The sequence below is a fragment of the Megascapheus bottae genome, chromosome 15 (genome assembly GCF_031878675.1).
Source record: "Megascapheus bottae isolate mThoBot1 chromosome 15, mThoBot2.hap1, whole genome shotgun sequence".
Taxonomy (NCBI): domain Eukaryota; kingdom Metazoa; phylum Chordata; class Mammalia; order Rodentia; family Geomyidae; genus Megascapheus; species Megascapheus bottae.
The window spans coordinates 3,582,817-3,599,394 of record NC_143523.1 but is presented as its reverse complement, the minus strand read 5'-3'; the positions used below and the strand labels follow the sequence as shown (position 1 = coordinate 3,599,394).

The following is a 16,578-nucleotide window of genomic DNA, read 5'->3' as shown; positions in this document are numbered from 1 at the left end:
CACCCAGCAGCCTACCTCCGTCCCTCCCCACCCCCGAGGACCACACCTCGACCCTGTCCCCAGTTCCCCCCCAGAGCAGAGCGTCCTTCCATCAACTCTACTCCAAGGACAAGGGGACTCAATCTCACTGCTTACAGGATTTGTGAGAGTTGGTGGGTCATTTGTCTTCCTCAGAGCAGCTCCTCCCTGCTCCTGGGAGCTCAGGAAATGGAAGACAAGGTGACTGCTTCATGCCTCAAGCTGGAAATCCTCTCTGCCCCAGACTGGAGCCCATTCTCCCTGACTCAGCTAATGGGTGGTGGTGCCCCTCTTTGCCCTTGTGCCCCTCTCCGTGCCCATGGGGACTCACCACCACTCCCCTAGGCCCACCTTTGGGGCAGTCCCCCTTCTTCCCACCCCCTCCTGAGGTTCTGCATTCCTGGGCAGCTCCTGGTCTCTCACCACCACGGGAGGACCCCAGCGTGGTGGAGTTGAGGACTGCCTCCAGGGCCCTCACGGCCAAGGCTGTCACACATCAGTCAAAGCACCCCCCGCCCCGTCACTAGCACTCCTTTATCTGGCCCTGGCCTCCTAAGTGAGTCTAATAACATAGGTTGTTACTAGAACAGAAGCCTGGAGGACAGGATTAGATTACTCAGCCCCAGAACTTTCCATCCTTGCTCATCTCGGTGCCCTCCACATCCCAGGGGGCCAGCTGACCACAGGACCCGGACCCCTGCCTGGGCCACTGGCCCTGCCCCCTTCCACCCTCTGCCATCCTTCCAGATGTGCCTGCTCTGCACTGTCGCCACCTGGTTGAAGGACTGCCCTCTCACCTTTGATCCCTGACCCTTGAGGCCCATCTCGGGAACATGGTGTGGAGCCTGGACTGTCCCGCCACATGTCCTCCCTGCTCCATGAGTCGCTGTAGGCGGAGCTGAGCTTTGCATTGCAAGGCCAGGCCTTGCAGCTTGCTGGTGTCTGGTGCAGCCCCACAAGTGTACTGGAAAAGCTTTTAGTGAGCCGGGCACCAGTCGCACGTGTCTGTCATTGTTGCTACTCAGGAGACTGAAACCTGAGGATTATGGTTCAAAGCTAGCCTAGGCAGATAAATGCATGAGGCTCATATCTTCAATTAAGCAGCAGAAAAAATATCTGGAAATGGAGGTGTGGCTCCAGTGGTAGAATGCAAGCCTTAAGCAAAAACAGCCAAAGCAAGAATGCTGCGAGGCTCTGCCTGACACACACACACACACACACACACACACACACACACACACACACACACACAGGAAAAGCATTAAATAGGCTAAAAAGATGGATTTCTGGTCAAACTGATAGATTGTGAGTTCTGAAGGGAGGAAAAATAAAGTCTGCTTTGCTAGGAATAAACTATTTTGGTTATCTCAGATGCACAGTATTTGGCGGGCACGCAACACATATTGTTCAGATACAAGTCCTTGAGATACAGCATGGGCTTTGTTCCTATTCCAACCGGCTTCTTTATAGAGGCCTGTCTGCTCAGCAGGTACTTGTGTGACTCCTCCAGGACCAGCAGTCTGGTCCTCAGGCAATGGTGTCTTGGCTTGGGCAGACTCCAGATGGCAGGATAGGTTTTGAAGACTGCAAGGCTTCCCTCCCTCTGCTGGACACCCTGGGAAGTGCAGCTCTGTGTGGGTCTTGCCGGCCTGGGTCTGGGTGTTCAGTAGGAGGAAATTATCTTTGTTTTCCTCCCGGGTGTCCCCTCCTCTGGCATGGTTGGTCATCTGAAGAGGAGGCTTCTCACAATAATGCATGAGGTGAGGGGATGAGTTTCATCCAGGAATTCTACATCTCTAGAGCTGTCTTAAGGCAACCAACCGGTCCTCCCCGTCAATACCTCCATAATTAAGAGTACCATGGCAGCAGGAGAAAAAGACGATATATAGATATATAGATATACCCTGCCAGTCCTGGGCTTGGGCTCAGGGCCTGAGCACTGTCCGTGGACTTTCACAAGGCCAGAGCTCTACCACTTGAGCCTCAGCACCATTTTTGGCTTTTTTCTATGTATGTGGTACTGAGGAATCAAACCCAGGTCTTTGTGCATGCTAGGCAAGCACTCTACCACTAGGCTAAACTCCTGGCCCGTGAGTGTGTGTGTATTTTTTTAAGGAAAGGCAGCACGTGCCCATAATAGTTGTGCCTTGGTGGTGCTGGTCGCCGAGAAGCAGTCTGTTTTCCATGCCCACCCCGCTGCCCTCTGAGTCCAGGCCTGGTGCCTGCTGCTGGAACAGCCTGAGGAGTGAGTGAGTGTGGCCCGTTTGTCCCCTCCCGCCTGGGCCCTGCAGGACATGCTGCCAGTTTGCTGGGTACAGCGCCCTGGGCTGCCAGCACCCCATGCCGGGCTCCTGCCACAGCCAGACTTGCCAGCACCAGGTTTCAGGGGTGGCATTGCCGGCCTCCGCCACAGGAGCCCTCGGTGAGGCTCCGTACCGCAGTGCCCGGTCACCTCCCTGAGGACCAGGGCTGTAACCAGGGCCCTGTGCCCTTTGCTGGGTCTGCACAGTGTTCTGCCGAGCACTCAGTTCCCTCCCCGGACTCTGGCCAGCTCTGCTGACCCTCACCTCGGGGTTCAGACCCAAGCCCCATCTGAGGCTCTCGGTTGGAGAATGCCTGGGCTCTACCAGCTGGGCAGGAGACCCCCCCACACTTCCTGGCCCAGTGAGATTGGCAGGCAGAGGAAGGGGCTGGTGTTTCAGGGTGGGAAAGCCACGTGGGCAGCACACAGGTGCAGAAGGAGTCAGAAGGAGCAGGGGCACAGGGCTGGCAGTGTCTCAGTGCCAGGGAGCTGTGTGCGTGGATGTGTCCTGGCAGGCAGTGTGGGTGAGGCAGTGCCTGCGGGGCACCGTGGCGTGGGTGAAGATGGTGACCACGCCCACCGCAGCCCACGGACAGAGCTCCGGACGCCCGGACACCAGGAATGAGCCCAGCTCTAGCCATCAAGTTGTCATGAGGTTTGGGGTACCTGATCCAGAAGCCAGAACGTGCGTGGTCTTGTCAGAAAAGGCATTCGAGGAGAGACACACAGGAGACTGGGGCGGGAGCAGGCTCATTCGTGCAAAGCAGAGCAAAGGCAACGAAGGAATGTGCTTTCTAGGTGACAGAAACAGGGCTGCACTGGGGGCCTCACATCCTCACATTTTGGGGGGTCTGGGAAGTGGACCATGTGTCATCCACTGTCCCCTGTGCCTGTGGGGAGTGGGTGTTTGTGGATTGTCAGGTGAAGTTGTTGTTGTTTGTGGCCTATGGGCTTTAGGTCAGCAGGACCCTGCTACATGTTGCTCTTTGTGACCACCACAGGCCCGGGGATGCTTTTTTTTTTTTTTAACCCAGTATCCAAGGCATCTTTCTCAGCCCTCAGGCTTCCTAGCTCTGCCTAGGCCCTGTGTGAAGGTGGCTCCCCAAGGCTGGGGTGGGTGAAGCCTCTGAGCCATCCCCGTCTCTTACAGGTTCGCCATGGAGCCCTTCTGTCCGCTCCTGCTGGCGAGTTTTAGCTTGCCCCTCGCCAGGGCTGGCAAGGGTAACGAGACCACCCCAGTGGAGAGCAACTGGACCAGCACCACAGCAGGTAAGGAGCCGCCACACTCTTCTGCACCCCCCTTCCTCACCTCCTGAGCAGCCAGGACCTCTGGCCTGGACGACAAAGTAGAAAAGTAAAGGAAGTTAAGACTGGCGTTCTCACTGTGTTGGCATGGGGGTGGCTCGGTCTCTCCAAGAGGCCAGTTCTCATGACAGTCTTTGTGAGAAGCCAGAGAATGAGAGAGCTACACATCTCCGAAAACTGCTAGGTAGGGTGGTTCATGCCTGTAATCCCTGCACTCAGAAAGCTGAGGCAGGAGAATCTCCAGTTCCTGACCAGCTTGGGGTACACAGTGACACCCTATGTTAAACAAACAACCCCCCCTAATCACACTGTGCAGAACCCCCTACCAACCAATGCCAAACAGACATCGGCCAGCAGGTGCAAATGTGAACACTCGGGTGACAATTCATCGTGGAAAGTAAGGAAAATACTGTTGTTGGGTGCCCGTGGCTCACACCTACAAGTCTAGACTCCTGTGAGGCTGAGAACAAGAGGATGGGGTTTCCAGGGCAGCTCTAGAACAGCAGCCTCACACCGGTGCACTCTGGTCTAGAGGCACAGAGCCGGTGGGGGCAGGAAGGGAGACCCCCAATCTCAGAAAGGACCTGCAGAGAAAGAGATGAAGGCACGACTCAATGGTAGAATGCCTGTCTGGGGTTCAAACCCCATTATGGAGGAGAGGGAGATGGAGAGGGAGAGAGGGAGGGGGGAGCTAGTTCCTCTCGAGGCAGTGGTAATGATAAGGTTTGTTTCTTCGGTGAGTGATGTTTGTGCAGTCAGCTCTGGTGTGCTAGGTGGGAGCTGGGCGGGACAGGAAGTGGGTAGGTCCACAGGCAGCAGTGAGCCATCTTCACACAAAAGTCATGGGTGGAAACATGAGTTGGATATATTCCTTCACCTTTCCATCATTTAAGGGTACAAAGGGAGGGCAGGGGAAGGCTCACTGGCTCTCGGGACAATCGGGGGACCCCAGGGACAGGGTTTCACCGGTAGGAAGGGCTTGATGTGCCTAAGAGAAAAGTAGAGATAGTCTAGTGGTGGGGTGGCCTGGTGACCTGGAGACAGGGATCAGGACAGGAGTGGTGGCGGGGCGGGGGGGATATTCAGGGTACAACAACATGGCCTGTAGCTGGATGTTGGCGGACGTTCACAATGCTTGAATTTACTTCAGAGCATTAGCTTAAAATGGGTGCATTTTCTGATGTGGAACTTCCGTGCTTCGCAGAGGCAAGGGGAGGCGGAAGAGAGGAGGCAGGAGAAGAAGCAAGGAGCCCCCTTGCCCAACACTGCCCTCCTTTAAATTCCATCTGCACCCCTGTTGGCCAAGAGGCCCTGGGGAGAGGCCTGAGTGCCCTCACCTCTGCTGTGAGGGGAGCCTGTGACCGTACCCATCCCCACAGCACCCCAGAGTTGTAGCAGGGCCCACCTGCACCCCTCTTTACCGTGGCCATGGGGGTGCTTGTTCCAGGACTGTCACCACTCAGCCTCTGGTGGCCAGGAGCCCTGACTCCTCAGCCCCCTCGTGAACCTGACCCCGGAGCACCGTGGTTCCCGCAGACTTCCAGGCCGCTCTGTGAAGAGCAGGAAGAGCCCGCCTGCACTGAGGCTGCTACCTTCCTCCGCCCCCCTCCTCCGCCCTGGGCCTGCCTCTCCCCACACACCACTGCACCCACAGCCGGCAGCATCGCATGCTGCAGGACTTTCCTGACAACCTAGAAGACACAGATAGATGGACACGTGGGAGAGTGCGTGCCTTATAAGGAATCCATGTTTTATGTTTATAATATGAATATTGTCATGAGGAAACACACATAAGTATCTTTGTTAGAAACAGCTAGTTCATGTGGTAATGAAGTCTGGCAAGTCCAGCATCACTGTACAGCAACCCCCACACAGTTTGATCCCTAAGCTAGCAGACGCCAGCAGAAGCAGGAATACCCGATGGCAGAGCGGCAGTGTGTCTACCAGAAGCGCCTGCTCCTACTGGAAAAGTCGGCTTTTTGTTCCACTCAGACCTTTGCCTGGGCCAGCAGGGCCCACTCCATCAGGAGACGGACCGTTTGTGGAGCTCAGTTCATGAATTCAAATTTAACTTCATGCAAAAACAAGCAAACCAACCCAGACACAGCCATAGACCAGGCAAAGTCGACACATAAAATTAAGCATCATGCTTGGTCCTTGTAAAGTTTACAGCAGACAAAAATGATCAACATCTTTCAAGAAAACAAAACAAAACTTGCTGTCAAAACAATTGGAAGCTGGTGTTGTGCGGGCCAGGTCCGGAATTCAAGCCCTACCCCACTCTGGGACTGCCATGAGTGCCTAACCTTGGGGGAGTGTCCTGAAAACAGCAAAGGTTCTAAGAGCAGGGAGACAATGAGACTTCCCCTGCTGGGAGAGCAGATATGGGGCCTGGCTCCCTCCTCACTCTGACACCCTAGGAAAAAACCCACAAGAGAGAAAGGCTAGGGCTGCAGCAGCCAGGTGTGCTCTCCTCTGCCAGTGGCTGTCCAGGCGTGGCCCTCAATGATGTCCTGTGGCCTGGGACATGCACAGCTCTGAGGACAACGAGCAGCTGGATTGGCAAAGGGGTTGATCACCACTGACCAGTGCTCATGCCTCAGGTCCAGGCAGGACAGTGTTTCACTTTCCTCACCAATACATGTCACCTGGCCATTGGGGACAGCTAGAAACTTGTCAGGATGTGCAGGCTACAAAGCAGGTTGGGCAGGGTCCAGAGGTGGCTCCGGGGTCTCCAGAAATGTGACATCACCTTCCACTTTCTAGTTCCTCTGGAAAGAAAACAGTCAGTTCATAATATTGCCATGGACGTGGCCTATGACCTTCAGGTTATGGACCTGTGACCTTGGCACCCGGAACAGAACCAAATGTGAAGCTCAACCCTGCAGCAGCCTCTTCTGGGGCCTCCATAGGCTTGGCAACAACCACCATTACAGCAGCAAGAGCGACCCCAGCCTCAGGCTGGAGGTATGGGCCGCACCCAAGGCTTACAGCCCTGCGGGCCCCTCATGGCCCCAAGGAAGGGGACCTGAGCCACACGAAGCCTTCTTGGAACCCTGAGACATTCACAGCGTGTCACTCCAATGTGCTAAAGCAATGAGACTTGCTCGTGAAACAAACTGAATTTAGTTGTCACCAGGACACGATTCCTCTGCCCTCTGCCCTCTGCCACAGGAGAACAGCAGAGCCCTGAGATCCATCACTTCTGCCCACATGCATGGCCCCTCCACGGTGTGGGGCACCGAACCTGTCCCCTGCCTGGAGTCCAGGAATGGGCACCGGCTGGGTGGGCCCAGGGATTGGCTGGGTGTGGCCCATCTGTTCCCCTCTCTGCAGCTGAGCTGAGCCTGAGTCAGCCAGGCAGGCAGGCTTGAGCTTGCTGCCCCTGCAGAAGCTGAGCAGAGGCTGACCTCCAACCTCTGCACAAAGCAGAAGTGTGAGATTTCACCAGGACAAGGAGGTGGCGGGGGTGGGGGGTGAAGAAGGGGAGGACAGGGAGAGCCTGTGAGGAAGGGGGAGGGAGGGAGGGAGGGAGAGAGAGTCGGGGGAGTCAGGCTTAGCCGAACCCTTCCTCGAGGCCTGCAGGGATAGAGTGAAGCCTGAGCGCCTGGAACAGCCAGGCCTGCCCTGAGGATGGCTCAGTCCACCCTTTGGGGACAGGCAGAAAGTCAGCTGGGCTGCACTTAGCACCTGGCCCTGGCAGGGGACCCTGTGCTCTGTGGAGCTGCAGGTGTGGAGGTGTCAGGCTATGAGCAGGCTGTATTGGAGGGAGGGACGGGAACAGATACTCCCAGCCATTCAGCCTGGTGCCAACCTGACCTTGTCCACGGCAGGAACCAGCCTTGCCCTGGGCCAGGATCATGATCACGGGCTGTGGGTCACTGCCTTTGAATACATTCGATGGGGGAGCAGGGGTGTGAGAGGCAATCCCAGGCCCTGGAGTACTCAGGGACCCCAGCATCCTCCAGGGGCGTGGCTGGCGCGGGGAGGGGGGGAGTGCGTGACACCCACAGGGCTGAGGGGGTGCCTGCACCTGGCTGAAGAAGGGGAGGCCGGCACGTGTGGGGGACACAGGGTGAGTGAGACCCTCCCGATGGCCAGGCCACCATTCCGCTGCTCCTGACAGGAGGAGTCCACGTTGCAGGTCCTAGGAAGCTGAACAAGACCTGCGCCCAGCCCCAGGGCCACACAGCTCCCGTGTGTGGAGTCCTGCCGCAGCCCATGGCCCAGGAGGGGTTGCAGCGTCTCAGGCTGTGCCCAGGCCCCTCCTCTTCCACCTCTTCCTTGTAGGGGATGCAGGGCTTCAACTCTCAGAGAACAGACAGCAGTGGAGAACTCACCTGTACATGCATTCCCTATGGATCTGTGTGTGTGTATGTGTGTGTGTGTGTGCGCGCACGTGCACGCGCACGTGCAAGCACACCTGGGCACTGTCCCTTAGCTTTTCTGTTCAAAGGTGTTGCTCTACTATTTGATTCACACCTTTACTTGTGGGTTGTGGTGGTTAATTAGAGATAAGAGGCTCATGGACTTTCCTGTCCAGTCTGACTTCAAATCTCAGTCTCCTGAGAAGCAGGGATTACAGGTGTGAGCCACTGGAGCCCAGCTGCCCCAGTGTCTAGGACAAGTCACATCAGCGTCCATTCTCCAGGAACCCAGAGAGACAGCAAATGGCATTTGTCTTCACCATGCCATGGTGTACTGTAGACTGGCAGGGTAGACCGCTGTGCACTCAGGGGTGGACAAAGGGCCCGTGGAGGGTGGACACGGAAGACTGGACTGCACGGCCTCCCGGCCTCCCTCCTCCTGTACTGGGTACGGATGGAGTCTCTCCCTCCTACCCCCTGCAGGACCCCCGGACCCCGGCACCTCCCAGCCCCTGCTCACCTGGCTGCTGCTGCCCCTCCTGCTGTTCCTCCTCTTGCTCCTCCTCGCCGCCTACTTCTTCAGGTAGGAGTGTCCCCAGGCGCTGACTTGCCTGGGCCAGCTCAGATGAGGAAATGAGCCCCGAGGCTGTGGGGCGGGGGCCCACTGGACCTAGACACAGCAGAGGGCCGGCCAGGTCCTAGCCCTGCTCAGCCATGAGCAGCAGGAAGAGCTTCTCCCGGCTCACCTGGTGGGTACCATTACACCAGGGTGGGGGGCCCCCAGACGCCTGTGTGCGCTGCCATCTGACAGCTCTGTGCCTCTCAGGTTCCGGAAGCAGAGGAAAGCAGCAATGAGTAGCAGCGACAAGAAAATGCCTAACGGGATCCTGGAAGAGCAAGGTAGGAGGTGCCTTCCCTCAGCCTTAACACTTGAGTGTCCAGCTCCTCCTGCTCCCTGGCTCTCTCTCTGACCGTAACTGCTGTCTGGGCAGCATTTCTGTATTTCAAAGCCATTTTCCCCTCCTCTGTAAAACGGATATGTGATACACTTCAGTTTGTGGCTGGGGGGGGGGGGAGGCTGTCCATATCCTGTGATTTTTTTCCTGGGGCTTTGAAATCATTTTATAATAAGACTCCCTTATTATCCTCAGCTAACGTGCTCAAACTTCGGATTGTTTTAAGATGGAGCTGAAAGGGAGGAAATTGCTCAAGTGCTTTCCAGTCAGGATGGATCAGAGGTGGCTGGGACAGGACTGGATTCAAGTCCAGGCCCTAAGTGCTCCTTAGGGAGGCGAATTCTTTGTATTTCCCCGCTGTGAGAGGATTCAGGGAATCTGGGAAGGCAGAGGCTCTGACACAGACTGGTTCACACCGGTGACTACAATTTCCTGTCATTGGCTTCCTACCTGTGTTGTAGTTTGGGGAAACACAACACATAGATAGTTACGATTTCAGCAGCTGAATCATGTACATGCGTGCGTGCGTGCATGCGTGTGTCTGTGTGTGTGTGTGTGTGTGTGTATGTGCGCGTGTATGTGTTTTTAGGGAAAAATTTTTTAAAAGACAGAAAAGAGTATCCCAGCAAAACACACACACACACACACACACACACACACACACACACACACACACACACACGAAAGACATGTTCTTGCAGGGCCTAGAGGACTCATATCCCTTGTTAGATGGTAGCATGGGCCCATTGCCAGTCCCTGCTCTGAGCCGTGCTCTGCTGCCAGCCCAGATGGGAACTGGGTGTGGCTGGGGAGGGGCACAGAGGCCGTCCAGCCACCTTCCTGGCTGAGCTGTCTGTGTCCTGAGCTGTCAGGAGGAGGGAGCCTTGGGGTGAAGCTCGTGGCAGGGCCTAGCAGGCTCTGCAGGCTGGACAGGGCCTGTGTGAGCAAGGGCGAGGGCCGAGTCCCTGGTGGGCCTCGTCAGCTGAAGCTTGCTCCCCAGGCTCTGGCTTCTCTGGCACATCCCTGCTCTGAACCTGTGAGATCTGTTTGTCCAGGGCCCTGGCAGCCCATCCTTCTTTGCAGCACTACCCCCGAAGCAGGATGGGTTCTCGTATTTGGGGTTTGTTTAAGGAAACAGCATGATCGTGACAAAGAAGAGGACACTGAGCGAGATGCCTACTGGCAGACTGCACATGCGACCTGAACTTGCACCCAGGACCCTCTAATTACTCTTCTCCTGTCCTAACCCTGGAAAGCAGAGCCTCAGGTCCCTTGCAGAGGCCAAAAGGAAGGCTAGGCCACAACTGAGCGGGAGCAGGGCAGCACGGGGCAGAGAGGCCTTTGCAGAGACTGAGAAGTCAGGCCTTGGGCTCCTATGCCTGGCCACTGGCTGGGGCTCTGGGGTGGGGAGACCCAACCCTCCTGCTGGCCCCTCTTGCCAGGCGGTCAGTCGTGAGTCCTGTGGGACTAGAGCTCATCTCTTCGGACCCCACAGAACAACAGAGGGTGACGCTGCTGAGCAGGTCCCCTTCGGGCCCCAAGAAGTTCTTCCCCATCCCGGTGGAGCAGCTGGAGGAGGAGATCCGTGTGCGCTCGGCCGACGACTGCAAGCGCTTCCGGGAGGAGTTCAACGTGAGTGGGGAGAGGGGGGTCATGGAGGCCGTCCAGGGCCGAGGGACCCCAGACACGAGTCCCGGTGACCTGTTCTAGCACCTGGGGAAGCTGCTCCTCAATCACTTGTCCCCACGCTGAGAGACCAGGCCAGCGCCCAGTGCAGGGTGGCAGCTTCACCTTAGCTGGCCCCAGCCACCCTGTCCTGCTGCCTGACAGTGTCAGCTGCTGCTGGAGCTGGGCCTGTCCCATTTCTGAGCCACCCGCTGCGCTGATCAGCAACTGGGGACCTGATCTGGGGCACCGCAGCGTAGGCTTCCCTGTCTGCTTCTGTTCGGGTTGATTTACCTCATTCACAGCAGAGCCAAGGCACCGAGGCCACGGCTCTCACCCTGGTACAGCCCTGTTGTCTCACACCGATTCCCCTCACTTTCAACACAAAACTCAAAAGCAGTCTAACAGCACATCCCCTTCTAGTCATAATTTGTGAGTTTAGTGTCTCTTGGTTTTGCCAGATGGTAGACGCACACAGGAAGGGTTGTCTTGGATTTCTTCTCAGTGGTGCCCAGCTCCGGCTTGGGGTTTGGTCACTGTCCTCGTCTTTCTTGTGTATGTGTGTGCCTCTGCTGGGGCTTGGTGTTTACACTTACAGCTTTTTTTTTTTTTTCCTCTCTTGAGCCATACCTTCGCTTTTAGATTTTTGCTGGTTAGTTGGAATCTTATTTCCAACTCTTACGAGGCTCTTATGCCTCACAGATTTGTCTGCTGTGGCTAGTTTCAAATTTCAAAACTCATATCTCAGCCTCCTGAGTATCTAGGGTTACAGATGGAGGCTCCGGTCCCCGACCGTGGGTATGTGCGTGGCTGTGTGCTGAGTTTGAGCCTAGGAGAAGGCTGGCATCCTCAGGACGCCATTTAATGTGTTCTGACTCTGGCACCTCCACCAGCCTTCTCCTGGCCACTTCTGTCATCCATGGAGGGGATCTGGGGACGGGTCTTCTTCATGATCTCACAGCTCAAGTGTGAGGCCTGGACAATGGGTCTTGTAGACCACAAGTGTCTGTTGTTGTGCATAGGGTCGGTACAAGAATTCCCTGCACACCGGGATGCTTTCCCCAGAAACAGCCCGCGAAGGCACTGCGCTTACTTTTTAACACAAGGTGCTCTGACATCTATCCTGCTTCCTCTTTGCTGTTTCCAAATGTGTGTCTCCCCCATTTTTTTATGTAGATATTAGGTTGTATTGCAAGACAGCCGAAGCAATCTCTTGGCTTGACAAGAGAAGTTAATTTTCCACTTGCAGAATAACCATCAGTATGTGTGTATGAGCAGTGAGGGGAAGCTCTTGACCCTCCCCCTTCCAACCCTCCAATGCCCCCCCAGTCCTGTCCCGTTTCTCTTCCACTTTTTATCCCCAGTGTAAGGGTGGAGGCTTCCTGAGGAAGCTTTGCTCGTTATGAATATGTCACATCAAGTTGGATTTTTCACACAGCATGTTGCCTTAGAAGTCTGTTCTCTCGATCCCCGCGTTTTGGGTGCTTCTATAACTGCACCCTGGCTGAACATCTCATTTGCCTCACCTCCCCGTCTCTGCACAGCCCCTTGGCTGCATGTCTGAGACCCCAGGTAGGAGGCAGAGGTGCAGGTACAGCGCCTGGAGCCGGGCCTGTTGTCCCTCACTTCCTTCTTGGTCTGGTGAAGACTGCAGAGGCCACAGTTCTGCATTTGTGTCTGCTAAAAGCACTGCAGCCTGCGGGATCAGCCATTCAGCCATTCCACCATTCTCGACACTCAGAGAGGACATGATCTCTCTGCCCTCTCTGCTCTCCAGCCCTTCCTTCTCTTTCCCTGCTGACCACTCTGATCACTTCTAACATCTCAACTCGCTTCTTCCCACCGCATCTGGACATTTGTACACCACTAAGCAGGAGGACACATGAACTTGAGGACAAAGATGGCTGGTATTGGGGTCGTAAGAACGGAGGGTAGAGGCTACAGGCAGCCTCCCGGAGGGCTGTCCCCACCTGGAGGGTTTGAGCAGTTCCTTGACCTCTGCCTCTCTGTCCTCCCAGCGTCCCTGGAGAACTCACTGGTGTCATAGGTGACAGTCTCAGGCCCAGGAGGCCCCCAGAGACCTCACGTGTCTGACAAGCTCCCACGCCCCAGCACCTCTGGTCCCAGAGACCCCGGAGGCCTGAACCGAACCGAGTCTGGACTGCGCCTGGGGCCCTTTACTCCCTTCACTTCTCAGAATGAATCACTCTACTTATCCTCTGCCCCACCCTAAAGCTCAGCAACCCTTCCTCCCTCATGCTGGCTCTCCAGTCTCAAAGCCCGTGCACCCAGCCTGCCTGGGGCCTCTGCAGTCTGGGGTCTTGCTGGGGTGTGGACAGGACCCCGCCCTCAAACACATGGCATCTGGCTTTGTGATCACACCTCACTGACATCACCAGACAGAAGGCCCCGGTGGAAGCCAAGACCGGCATTCCCTTCAATCTCTGCCCATGCCTGAGTAGGGTTTGAGGGGAAGAGAGTCTGCACTGAGACCTGTTTAAATTCTCTTCTTTGATGATAAAGCGTAGGAACGAGGGCTGGGATTCCACGAGCACTGACTCTTGGTTTTCTTCCAGTCGCTACCATCAGGACACACGCAAGGAACTTTTGAACTGGCCAACAAAGATGAAAACAGAGAGAAAAACAGATACCCCAACATCCTTCCTAGTAAGTTGTTTCTTTCTTCTGCATTGTCCGTGGAGTTTAGACTAAACTCAGCTTTGCTTTGTAGCTGTTGTGCTGAAAGCAGAGTCCTACTGCTTAGTGACTTCTGGTCCCAGTGCTTCGTGATTGTAGGTCTCCAGGACAGTGGAACTTCTCAGTGTTTGCTCCCAGGATGAGGAGGGGGCTGCAGAACTTCACCCAGGTGCCTGGACTCCATTGCTGCTCAAAGGGGTGCCCAGAGACAAGAGGGGCGGGAATGCAGTCCTGGCCCCGGCATTGCAGGCAGGGGCCTCCTGCCTGGTTCAGTTCTGAGCCCCTGTCTGGCTGCAGAACCCTGGGTTCCCTTTCCCCAGAAACTCAGCAAACCCCCAGTACACCCAGGACCAAGGACAGCTGCGACAGAACCGGCCGTCCTGGCTAGGCTGTGCCCAATTCACGGCCAGGAAAACCCCAGATGTTCACAGCAGCCTTTGCAAAGACTGGCCTGGGAGCAAGGGGTGTGTAAAACCCTTCACCCATCCCAGAGCCCGGCCAGTCTCCTGCCCCCAGCCTTGTCCTGGAGACAGCACCCTTGCAGGCCTCTACTAATCCCAGCCCAGGCAGAAAAGTTCTGAAAACCCTTCTCTCCAAAATAATCAGGAAAAAGCCAAGCCAGAGGCATGACTCCAATGGTAGAGCCCCAGCTGAGTAAGCAAACCAATCAAGTATACAGGCCCTGAGTTCAAACTGTGGCACAGGGAAAAATAAATAAAAGGAGGAGGCAGAAGAAAGATAAGAAAGATTTAAAAAAGAAAAGGAAGAAGAGGGGAAAGAGGAGCAGGTGAGAAGCAGCCATCTCCACTGTCATTGTTGTAACCCATCCATCACCAGTACAGTGGAGGCTGAAAAGAGGTTGATTGTGGTTCCAGGGAAGGCTACACAAAATTGATTTCACAAAATCCCATCTCAACAGAAAGGGAGCGGCGTGGGGTGGTTACAGCTGCCAGCCCAGCTATGTGGAAAGCATCAGCAGGAGCCTGCAGTTAACCTAGGCAAGCACGCACGAGACCCTATTAGAAAAATCAAAGAGCTGGGCCCAGTGGTTCACACCTGTAATCCTAGCTACTCAGGAGATCTGAGCTCTGAAGAGCGAGGTTCAGGACGGGGAGTTTGGCCTAGTGGTAAAGTGCTTGCCTACCATGCACAAAGACCAGGGTTCAATTCCTTGGTACCACATACATAGAAAAAAGCTGGAAGTGGTGCTGTGGCTCAAATAGAGATCTAGCCTTGAGAAAGTCCAAGGACAGTGTTCAGGCCCTGAGTTCAAGGTCCAGGACTGGCAAAAATAAATAAATAAAAATGAAGATCAAGGTTCAAAGCCTGCCCTGGCACTAAAGACCATGAGATTCTTATCTCCAATTAACCTCTAGAAAACTAGAAGTGGCTCAAGGGGTAAGGTGGTAGCCTTGAGCTGAAGAGCTCCAGGACAATGCCCAGGCCCAGAGTTCAAGCCCCGTGAACCACAACAAAAGAAAAATCAAAGAGCACTGGAGACATGGCTCCAGTGTCTAGCAAGCATAGAGCCCCGAGTTCAAACCCCAGTCTTAAACAAGAACAAAAACCTGTGATGGGCCCTGAGGAAGAGCAGAACCAGTGGTCCCCACTGCCCCTGCTCGTCTCCCCCAGGCCCCACAGCTGCCCCTCACCCCCGCCCCAGCATGGCAGCTCAGGGGCTCAGTGCTCACTGGAACGCATGGGGTCCCCTGGGCCCTGGTATGTCCGCAGGATGGTGGGGCAGAGGAGCCGGGGGGAGGCGGGGTCCCGGCTGAGGGAGGAGCAGGTCAGGTTGCCCTGGGCAGTTGGGTCAGAGCTACAGCTGAGCCTCACAGAGACCAGGAGAAGGCTGGACACTGGGACTCCAGCTTACAGCCCTCAGGCTGCTGCCAGGGTCCAGATGGGAGCTACGATTGGCCCTGGGGTAGAGGTGAGGCCACTGTTAGGCCATGGAACAAGGGGGGCGGGAAGGAGCGTGCCCATGGCTTTTATGGATGGAAGGCCAGGAAAGCCCCGGTCACAGAGGCCCTGATCTACATACATCTTGTCCACACACCATACTGTATTCACATGTATCCCACACAGCACATGTCTACATCCCAGGACATATCACACCACACACACATCCCACACAGCACATGTCTGTCACACAACGCACACACCACACTGCACACATGAATCCCACACGTCACACCACGCATGCGTCCTGCTCAACACACATCTACATATCATGCAATACACGCCACCCCACATACACATGTCCTGCACACCACCACACAACGTGTACACCCGTGTCCCACACACCACACATCTACATCATACACCGCACACATACGCATCCCACACAACACATAATACACACCTATACCATGCCACACGCCCAGTACACATCTACATCATACAGCACACAGAACATACCACATACAATGCAACATGCATGCACACACCTGTCCCACATGATACACAACACACAGCTACACTGCACAGCACACGGTACCCACATACATCCCACACAACACACATCACACAGCCACATCAGACACAATACCGCGTGTCACCTGGAAAGCCAGGGCCCTTCCCCCTGAGAGCCGCCATGTGTGCTATAAGGCGGGGCCTGCCGTGGGCTGCAGACCCTGCAGGGGTCTGGGCGCAGTGCGCTCTGAGCCACGGTCACTCAGCAGAGACACACTGGGAGCTGAAGCCCACGGCTGTCCCGTGGCCGTGGTGGGTGGCTGGAGCGCAGTGAAGCGGGGACCTTCTGCCCCTTTGCCCGGTGTCTCTTCTAGCCCAGGCTTCCACTGAGTCCTGGTATGTCCTTCTAGTGATCGGTAGAGAGGATGAGCCCTTCTCCTGCCAGCAGGGTTTGTCTCTCTTTCCAGATGACCGCTCCAGGGTGATTCTGAGCCAGGTGGACGGGCTTCCCTGCTCAGACTACATCAACGCTTCCTATATAGACGTGAGTTGGCATTCCCACCCCTGGCTGGGCTCGGGGCCACCGCTGGCATCTGGGGGCTCGGTGCACATCAATTGTCAACACCTCTCTGGGAAGTGCAGCCCCCAAGCCCCAGGAAGTGAAGATGCCACAGACAGCCACACCCCAGGACCTCCACGGGGCAAGGAGGGGCTTCTGACTGACTGGAACTTCTGGGACAAGTTCTGACCGCTTATATAAACTGTAGTGACACCATAGGTAGTGAACTCTTACTAAGCACTCATCTAGATGGTCTTTAAAAGGTCATTTATATGTTACTGATTTCTTGTTTTAAAA

At 55.6% G+C, this 16,578-nt stretch overlaps 1 protein-coding gene across 2 annotated transcripts in view; it reads left to right on the top strand.

The window, feature by feature from the left end:
* The window catches only part of Ptpre (protein tyrosine phosphatase receptor type E), a 112,737-nt gene that overhangs the window by 80,786 nt on the left and 15,373 nt on the right, over positions 1-16,578 (top strand). Inside the window, exons 4-9 of one of the 2 annotated variants that reach the window (XM_090345606.1) lie at positions 3,471-3,589; positions 8,476-8,575; positions 8,819-8,892; positions 10,444-10,580; positions 13,190-13,280; positions 16,190-16,266. In XM_090345606.1, the coding sequence (XP_090201732.1) occupies positions 3,478-3,589; positions 8,476-8,575; positions 8,819-8,892; positions 10,444-10,580; positions 13,190-13,280; positions 16,190-16,266 (591 nt within the window). In that variant the 5' untranslated portion in view covers positions 3,471-3,477. Of the gene's footprint in view, positions 1-3,470; positions 3,590-8,475; positions 8,576-8,611; positions 8,742-8,818; positions 8,893-10,443; positions 10,581-13,189; positions 13,281-16,189; positions 16,267-16,578 lie in introns of those variants that run through there. The other variant, XM_090345607.1, reaches the window with a different exon arrangement.